The sequence below is a fragment of the Chiloscyllium plagiosum genome, chromosome 12, assembly GCF_004010195.1.
Source record: "Chiloscyllium plagiosum isolate BGI_BamShark_2017 chromosome 12, ASM401019v2, whole genome shotgun sequence".
Lineage (NCBI taxonomy): Eukaryota > Metazoa > Chordata > Chondrichthyes > Orectolobiformes > Hemiscylliidae > Chiloscyllium > Chiloscyllium plagiosum.
This window is the reverse complement of record NC_057721.1, coordinates 11,823,778-11,833,872: the sequence shown is the minus strand read 5'-3', so window position 1 is coordinate 11,833,872 and position 10,095 is coordinate 11,823,778. Positions and strand designations below refer to the sequence as shown.

Genomic DNA, 10,095 nt, shown 5'->3' with positions numbered 1-10,095 from the left:
GGGTGATTTGATAGAGGTTTATAAGATGATCATAGGAATAGATAGAGTAGACAGTCAGAAACTTTTTCCCCGGGTGCAACAGAGTGTTACAAGGGGACATAAATTTAAGGTGAAGAGTGGAAGGTATAGGGGAGATGTCAGGGGTGGGTTCTTTACCCAGAGAGTGGTGGGGGCATGGAATGCGCTGCCTGTGGGAGTGGTAGAGTCAGAATCTTTGGTGACCTTTAAGCGGCAATTGGATAGGTACATGGATGGGTGCTTAAGCTAGGACAAATGTTCGGCACAACATAGTGGGCCGAAGGGCCTGTTCTGTGCTGTATTGTTCTATGTTCTATACCTTCTGTTTATGGCCTCCAGTTCCAAACGGTTGCTTTCTCATTAGGGAGAGGTGACTCCTCGTGGTTTAACCTGAGGGTCACCATCCCTCGGGCAAGGAGAGAGGTTGAGAAGGGAAGTCCTCGTTAACCTCAGACAGTGCAGGAATTGAACCTATGCTGCTGGCATACCCTGTATGACTACGCCAATGGTGTCTGTTAGCCCTAAAACATACACATGCTGTTCCTGCTAGCCTTACCTGTGAACCCCATAGGCTTCACGTATCCCCAGGTCTGCACCCAACCCAATCAGATGAGCCTGCAGCAGATCCTCCCCCCAAGCCCCTGACCAATGAGGTGTGGTCACACCCTGTCACCCCAGCTTGAAGTCAAGGTGCTTTGCATAGTGTATGAATCCCCTCCCTATCTAAATTATACTGTATCCCCACCGTACAGATCCTGTTGTCCTCCTTCACAATTGTCATCCCACCTTCACCCCAGTCTGCAGCCCCCATCCCAAAGACGAGCTCATCGATTCTCCTGCCTGTATCATTTGGCCTCCCTTCCTTCTTTCTCCCCCAAACACTCTTCTCCACCCCCCCCCCCCTCCCAACCCCCAAAAAAGAAACCTCTTGCCACTTAGTTGGACTTGATACAGTCATCCTGGCCCATGCCCATGAGCAACCAGCTCAAACCAGACAACCCCAGATGAGATCAGCAGAACCTTGTGAAGGCTGTATGTCTCCCTGACAATGATAGCCTCCCACCCCTTCCTGTCCTCACATTGGACAGGCTACTATGAAGCCACAACCCTGTCCATGATCCACTCCCTGACCGCAATGGCAATGATGACCGCCATTAACACCCCAAGGGAATGCCTAACCATGGATGGAATGGGAGTCCGCCCTTTACTTACTGTGCCAGCACCCACTGACTGACTGGTGTCTTCATGGACCTCGGTGAGGATTACTCCCCTAAAACTTTGGGACGTGGCCGCTTGCTTGTTGCGCATTCCATGTGTGAACTGCATAAGCTTCTGGTACATAGGGAGGTGTGAGATTTGCTGTACAACATGCTACATCAAATGCCCAGCCCCTTGACTGAAGATGGCTACTAGCAAGGCAGGCTGCCTATTTATGGGAATGCACTAATTGGCACAATACAGCATAGATGGTGCAAGCACACAGATGGGCACAAAGTGAGCAATCTTGAGGTGCAGCCTGGTTCAGTTATGTTCTTGCAGCAGCCTTTCAGTAAAATTGTTGATGTGCCCTGCATTGCATTTCTAAGCTTCTTGAGCGGCCTACAAATGGATTGGAATGGTGCCATGATGATTGCAATGGGTTGGCCAATGTCTCATGCTCATGTCAAAAGTGAGGAGTGTGTGTTGCTGGTACCTTTTGGTTTGTGCCCTGGAATACTGCTGGGTCCTAAGCAACATGGAGGTCTTTGCAATCAATCACTAGGTACACGTTCTGATTTCCATCTTGATTTTTCTCTTGAAGACCAGATTAGTTGTGTCTTTTATAAAATAGGGTGCCAAATATTGATCAGGTGAATTGGGCCATTAAGAAGCAATAATCTTCATTAATTAGTCTAATAAGAATCTTGCCATGCTGCTTGATAAAAGCATAAAAGGTAGAGCAAGGCGCACTCAATGTCGAAGTAGAGCTCGATGCTTCTACTTCAAATCTCACCATAGCTCACATTGCTCAGACTCCTTTATCATTCCATCTTGTGTGTTTATTTCAAGTTCAAACATTTATACAGAACTTAAGGAGATGTGATGTATTTTGTTATATTCGTTTGTTGTGAATCGTGAATTATGAATACAATACATTCCACTATCATGTACATGCGTGATATGTAATAGAAGTTTATCTTTATTGGACACTGCTTTTAAATTTTTTTTTTTAATATAAAACTGTAATCTGTTTCTTGCTTTCAGAAAAATTACTGAACAAAATGAACAGGTTGTATAAAAATTTTCATTGAATTGAATTGTATTTCATTTATAAACACTAAATGCAAAGATATCCACATTAAATTCTATACCTTAGCAATTTGCACTTGTCCATTCTCATCTCACAAGAGAGTGGCTAATAGAGATACAAACTTGGTTAGGGGGCTTTCAGACCTGGAATTTCAATACTAATATCCCTTGTTTTATTTTTCATCTTTCTGGCAGCCATCACTCTCTAGTCCTGACTACTTGGATTCACCAATTTCACAGGAAGACAATAGAGAAGAACAAGACCGAATAGAACTTGAAACCAACACAAGAGTGAAAGAAATTGTAAAAAAAGCTCCAAGACCTATCCCGGTGTTTCCAGTGAGTTGTTAGCACTTTGCATTTTTTTGGTTGTACTTGAGTTAATGTTGAAATGTGAATTTAACCAGTTATGTTACATGCAAGATAAGCAATATAAGATTTCATGTTTAATATAAAGCAGTATGAGGAGCTTTATAGATTAGTAGGAATGGTAATGTCAGATTGAAGAGTTTGTGAAACAACTAAAGATTTGGGAAAAAAGATGGCTTTCAGCAAGGGTTTTAAAGGAGGAGGTAGAAGTAGAGGATTTGGAGGGATATAATGAGGGTAATCCTAGGGAATAGGGCCTTGGGAAGCTTGACCTAATGCAGTGTTATTCAATAAAAGTCACCTGACTAGCTAGAGGTTTGAGTAACATAAGCTGTAAGTAAGAATTGAGATCGTACTCAATGATATTGGCTATTAATGATCAAGAAAACAATTCTCATCCCTATCCCCAATTCATCACTGTCGGCAATTACTCACTAACAAGTATGGTTGTCCCCTTAGGAAATTCCATGTCACTGGTCATTGGTTCTGTGGGTCCTTGTGTGGCTAATGAGCCCAATCCTTGAGATGTGTCTCCAGCCCATTTGGCAGGTATTTCCAGGAGGTGGAATCGCTCCCTGGCCTTGAGATTGTTAGCATTCCTTTCTCTGATTCCTTTGCTATATTCTTGAGTGTTCTCAAGGAATTTTGCCCTTTTATGTTGTGATTCCCAACTTTTGAAGCATAAGGTTACTTTTTGAAATTAAGTGCTCCAGGATCTATCCCAAAGTATGGAATAAACAGTTTATTTTCAGTGTTATATAAATCTAAAACCAAGTATAGATTAGATTACTTAGTGTGGAAACAGGCCCTTCGGCCCAACAAGTCCACACCGACCCGCTGAAGCGCAACCCACCAAGACCCATTCCCCTACATTTATCCCTTCACCTAACACTGCGGGCAATTTAGCATGGCCAATTCACCTAACCTGCACATTTTTGGACTGTGGGCGGAAACCAGAGCACCCGGAGGAAACCCATGCAGACACTGGGAGAATGTGCAAACTCCACACAGTCAGTCGCCTGAGGTGGGAATTGAACCCGGGTCTCTGGCGCTGAGAGGCAGCAGTGCTAACCACCGTGCCGCCCACAATAATCATTAATTTTGTCCTGTACTCATCAAGTCTGTATGCAATCTGTGATGGCACATTAGGTGTCAATGCCTTGGAGTCTGAATTGTAGTTTGAGGCTGCTAGTCATATACAGTCCATCAAATAGGAATCTGTGAGGCGAGCGCAAAACACTGACTTGAATATCTTCACTTGGGAGAATGCTGTCTCAGAAGTATGTCGATACAAAGCAAGCTTTCAAAGCACAAAGTGATAGGAGTGGGTACTTTTCTCTGTTTGCAAATCCCCAAAAATGCTGTCCCTTTGACATGACTGAGCTTCATATCATTTTACGTAATAGTGATCCCCATGGCAAAATCAATTTTGTTGAATATATAGTATTAAGTGTACACCATCATACACAATCCTAAACAACCTGACTTAGATGACTTAAGTATATTTTGATGGTATTTATTTTTACAAGCTTTTGGGTAACTTTGTTTTCATTGTAAGCGAATATTTTATTTATTTTTGGTCTCTGATTCAGAAATGACATTTAAGTAGCATGATTAGTACCTTTTCATTAAATTGTAAAACTTTCCATCTGCTGAGGTTATTTTGGAGATATTCCTTCAGTTCTGTGAGCAAAGGAATTCCTGGATTTTGACCCAATGATGGTGAAGGAATGGTGATATTGTTTCAACACAAGAGTGTGTGTGATTTGAGGAAGAACTTTGCCAAGGTGGTGTTCCCATATAACTGTGTCCTGTTTTCTGTTAGTCATTAGTGGTTTGGAGGGTGCTCTTGAAGTCCCCAGCAAGTAGCTTCTGTGCAGATTGTAGGTAGTGTTTGGTGCAGTCATATTTTACTTGTAGTGAAGACTGCCTATTCAAGGTGGTAACTGAGAAACCAGCAAAACCAAGTGCTTTCTCCAGCATGCTAATGAGTTTCATGAATTTTTTTTGGAGCTGCACTCATGTTGAAAGGATGTTTCCTCTTGTGGGAGAGTCTAGAACTAGAACATTATTGCTTAAAAATAAGGGGATGATGGTGAAACAAATGATGTAACATTATTTTCTCTAAGGGTTGTGCCTTTGGAATTCCCTTCCTGAAGGGGCAGTGAATGCAAACGTTAAAAATTTTTTTAAGGTAAGTAGATAGATTAGTAAGGGGTCAGAAGATTACCAGGGTTATGCAGGGATGTAAAATTCAGGTTAAAATCAGATCAGCCTTGATCTTATTAAAGCTGACTCAAAGGGCTGTGTGGCCTACTCTTGTTGTGCACTTGTACAGGGAAACCGAGAACATTCTTTACCCTTATGACTTAAAAGGATGTTGCCAGGTTTGAGCTACAGGGAGAAGCTGATTAGGCTAGGGCTGTTTTCCCTGGAGCATTGGAGGCTGAGGGGTGACCTTATAGAGGTTTTTAAAATCATGAGGGGCATGTTAGAGTGAATAGACCAGGTCTTTTCCATGGGGTGGGGGGAGTCCAGAACTGGAGGCATAGGTTTAGGGTGAGAGGGGAAAGATTTATAAGGGATGTAAGGAGAATCTTTTTCACACAAAGTGTGAGTCCATGTATGGAATGAGCTGCTAGAGGAGGTGGTGGAGGCTGGTCCAATTACTGTATTTAAATGGCATCTGGGTGGGTATATGAATAGAGTAATAGAATAGTATTCCATACATGTACCACCCTCTGTGTGAAAAAATTGCCCCTTAGGTCTCTCTCATATCTTTCCACTCCCACCCTAAACCTATGCCCTCTAGTTCTCCCATCCCAGGGAAAAGGCTTTGCCTATTTAACCTATCCATGCTCCTCATGATTTTATAAACCTCTATAAGGTCACCTCTCAGCCTCTGACGCTCCAGGGAAAACAGCCCTAGCCTATTCAACATCTCCCTGTAGCTCAAATCCTCCAATCTTTGCAACATCCTTGTAAATCTTTTTTGAAACCTTTCAAGTTTCACATCTTTTCGATAGGAAGGAGACCAGAATTGCATGCAATATTCCAAAAGTGGCCTAACCAATGTTGCTGCTGTACAAAACATGACCTCCCAACTCCTGTACTCCATACTGTGACCAATAAAGTAAACCAAACTCCTTCACTATCCTGTCTACCTGCGACTCCACTTTCAAGGAGCTATGAACCTGCACTCCCAGGTTTTTGTTCAGCAACACTCCCGAGAACCTTACCATTAAGTGTATAAGTCCTGCTAAGATTTACTTTCCCAAAATGTAGCACCTCGCATTTATCTAACTTAAATTCCATCTGCCACTGCTCAGCCTATTGGCTAATCTGATCAAGATCCCGTTGTAATAACCTTTGCTGTCCACTACACCTCCAATTTTGGTGTCATCTGCAAATTTACTAACTATACCTCTTATGCTCCCATCCAAATCATTTATATAAATGATGAAAAGTAGTGATCCCAGCACCAATTCTTATGGCACTCCACTGGTCACAGGCCTCCAGTCTGAAAAACAATCCTCTGCAACCACCCTCTGTTTTCTCCCTATAGGAAGGATTTAGAGGGATAAGGGCCAAGTGCTGGCAAATGGGACTAGATTAGTTTAGGATATCTAGTCAGCATGGACGAATTGGACTGAAGGGTCTGTTTCCATGCTGTACATCTCTATGACTCAATGACTCCACTGCTTTGGCTATCAAATTCCATCAGGTTTTTGATTTACAATGTCGACTTGAAGGAATGGATTACACCTAATCTGTGAAATTGCCTGTTGAATTCTTCAGTTAAGTTCCTCAGTTGTGCACCATTTTCTGAATGGAACTATTTTTATTTGTCTTTGATTTTTTTTTTGTTTCTAATTTTTTTTCCAGACTCCGTCTTGCAGCATTTTTTATTTTAAATAGGAAGGACAACAGACCCAGTTCACAGTTCAACTTGTTTATTTTTGACATTGTCAGTAAGGAACCCAGAATCTAGCAACCACACATTCAGATCCACTACACACTTCATTCCTGGATCTAAGAAATGTAATGATTTCAGGTGTAATATCTAAAAATCTTTGCTGAACCTTTGACAAGTTAATCATCTCACGTCAGCACAGAGGATTAGTTCACTGTAGGCAGCATTGAGTTAATTAAGGATTTAAACAGGTGGCTGTGAAGAGTTATTGTTCGAATCAAGTTTACAATTTTCGTGACATAAGAAAAATCCATGAAATCACTCATGCTTTCTGGTGAGTTATATAGTGGCATTTGACCAGGGGAAGTCAGGTCTGCATTAGGACTAAATATGGCTGGTGTATCATTATTTTCTGTACTTCATCTTAATCAATTATTTTGTGTCACGGTTATTGTAGTTTACTGTGATTTAACTGTCCCTCCTCTCTCCTTGTTAAGAGTAGTGTAAAATTAAGGCTTTACCTTAAACTGAAGCAATGAATATTTTAATGCTATATTTTTGAAAGAGATCTAAGGCTGAATCTGAATTGTTTTCCATACCCTTGTGAATACCACAGCAAACGTCATTGTTACTCCTTCTTTGTGTTCTTCTGAGATCCTTGACAGTAGAATAATTTGGTCTAGGTAATTTTTAGTCGTCTTTCTATGCTTGAATTATCCTAGGTATCTGATAAAACATTGCCACCAAAGCCAGGAGCTCAAAATTTGCCATCTGGAAGCAATGCACATGGATCAGCTGTCTATGCATTCCACCATGGCATCACTTCTGCAGCTGGCCAAAGACCAAACTCCCCATCACAATACAGTACTGATCTCAAGCCAAAGATTGACAAGACTCAGGATCCAATTGAGGAACTAAGAGCACAAATGAAGGAATTGAGAAGCTTCATTGAAATTATGAAGTCTCAGCACAAGTGAGTTGATCTTTCTGCTGTTTACAGATTAGGACCAAATTGTACACTGCAGAACCCAAATATCATTATCTATCAGGCTGATCCTTGTCCAATTTTCATATATGGAAAATCTTAAAAGTAAGACACAAACATAATTAAGTTGTTGGGTCGGGGATTTTCCTAACTAGATGTAGTATAACCTAACACACAAACAGGAAACGCTACAGAAATTCAGCAGGTCTCGTAGCATCAGTGGAGAGAAAGCAGAGTTAATGTTTCAGGTCCAGTGATGCTTCTTTGGAAATGTTTTCCATTCTGAAGGGTCACTGGATCAAAACGTTAATTTTGCTTTCAGTCCACAGATTCTACCAGGCATGCCGAGTTGCTCTAGCAATTTCCACTTATGTTTCAGATTTCTAGTATCTACAGTTTTTTTTTTATAAGTGAAACCTAATTCTGTTGCTGTTAATTTATGATAATCATCTTGTCATCAACTAAACATCTGTGATGCCCTGTATTAACACGGGGAAGTGTAGTATGTCAAGGATAGATAGCTGCATCCTTGCCAATCTAAGCAATCCAATAAATCAGAATCTTAATTAATTACAGGTGATTCTGGGATTTTACTCAGTGCTTTTCACAATACATTCATTTCTCCTGTAAATTACCTTGACTATAATAACAAAGCTTCTATAATTTCTTATAATTGTCATTGTTTACTGAGTAAATTCAGGATCTAATTGAAAAAAATGCCTGCTACTCAGCTCACTGCATAGCTTGTTGGCTCTGACGAGAACTCTAATTTGCCCATGAATTTAAGCAGGATGGGCAGTTCATGTTTTTTTTGGTAATTCATAAATTTTCATTGACTTGGGAAAACAAATAATGACTATTCTTCATTTATCATTTCATTGATATGTAACCTCAATACTCATATTTGCATGCCTTTGAAGTTCTAACACCAAAGTGGATGCTTCCTTCTGTAGCAAACCTGCCAACAAATACTCCCCATTTTATGCATTTTAATTTAAAACCATTTTGATGATAATGGGAAAAAGTCTGAACTTATTAAAGTCTACAAAGATGTCAACTTGCATTTATATTGGACCAGATTGAAATAGTGCTGTTTCCTTTTGACAGAAAAGAGATTACACAGTTGATGACTGAGTTAGATGAAGAAAAGAAGATCCGTATATCCTTGCAAGTGAGTCATATCTTTAATATGTATTACTCATGAGCTTGTTATAATGTGGGGATCCTCAGTTCAGTAGTTGGGTCAGTTGGATTTAGTTTTTTGCTTAAATTCTTTTCAGCGTCTTTGAGTGCTGTTTCTTTTCCACTCCTCTCTCTCTCTCCCCCCTGCCTATCTCCCTTGAGAAGTGTATTTGTTTTGGTATTAGGCTTTCCACATCTGCTGTCTTCTCAGTTCTGACGAAGTGCAACTTAGCAAGGAAAGCTATTTCTAGGTAGTATTTTAACCCAAATGCCTATTCGTCTCAAAGGCATCAAATACAGTTTCTCCAAATGAATATCACATTCTTTTCGTATCCTTTCAAATATAACTGTGAACTCAGAAAATGGAAGTTTAAATTTCCAAATAAAATGTTTTCACTGGGCTGTAACTAAAGTACAGATCATATCCTGGACCAATTTAGTTGGTTTGAATATTTCCCATGTGTGGTCCACAGATTTTTGTGACCTGTACTTTATTAATAATTGAAACAAGAATGACTGCCATTAATTTTCCAGTTTCCAAGTCAGTTTTATTACTCTTTCTGATGTAAGCATCACTGATAAAGTCAGCATGTAATGTTCATTCCTACTAATTGCCTGTAGTAAGGTGCAGTACATGCCATGTATGTACACCAATAGCATTAGTGTAGAAGGAAGTAACAGGTTTCTGGCCCAGCAACAGCGAGAATTCTGAAGTTAGGCTGGTGTCTAGTTTACAGTGGAACAGAGGGTCATGGTGATCCCATGTAGCTGCTCTGTGTCCTTCAACATGGTAGAACTCATGGGTTTGTAAGATACTGCTCTCAGAGCCTTGTCAAGTTGTTATAATGCAACCTATGTATGGTACACAGTGTTACCAGTATTCTTCAATGGTGGAGGATTGGCAACCCGTTTACTAGCTTCCACATGCCTGTCAAGCATGGGTTGCTTTATTTAGGATGGTGTCAAACTCTACTTGCCAATACTCAAGGTAGTAGAGAGTATTCTATCATGCTCCTGATATGGTGGCTGAACAGGCCCCTGACCTTGTTTGGTAGCCATAGTACTATGACCAGAAAGTACTGGACCTGCCAGTTGTATGCTACCAAATGTTAATTCTAGGTTTGCTAACATAGTCAACAAATGTTCAGTGGAATTACCATGATCATCACTTTGCACTTATATACCTAAATGTTGCTCAGGTCTTGATACTGATACAGTTGGCCTATGGCCACATGCAGCGTGAATGATAATTAATGCAACTCTGTGGCAGGAAAGTGGAGTTATGGATTCTGAGATCACTGGCTAAATGGCTGCCGTCTACTCCTATGATCATCACACT

At 40.6% G+C, this 10,095-nt stretch overlaps 1 protein-coding gene across 2 annotated transcripts in view; it reads left to right on the top strand.

The window, feature by feature from the left end:
- sh3kbp1 (SH3-domain kinase binding protein 1) overlaps positions 1-10,095 on the top strand; it is a 179,320-nt gene that overhangs the window by 167,640 nt on the left and 1,585 nt on the right. For both annotated transcript variants that reach the window (XM_043700472.1, XM_043700471.1), the window contains exons 15-17: positions 2,503-2,646; positions 7,312-7,562; positions 8,682-8,745. In XM_043700472.1, coding sequence (XP_043556407.1) covers positions 2,503-2,646; positions 7,312-7,562; positions 8,682-8,745 — 459 coding nt within the window. The remainder of the gene's footprint in view (positions 1-2,502; positions 2,647-7,311; positions 7,563-8,681; positions 8,746-10,095) is intronic.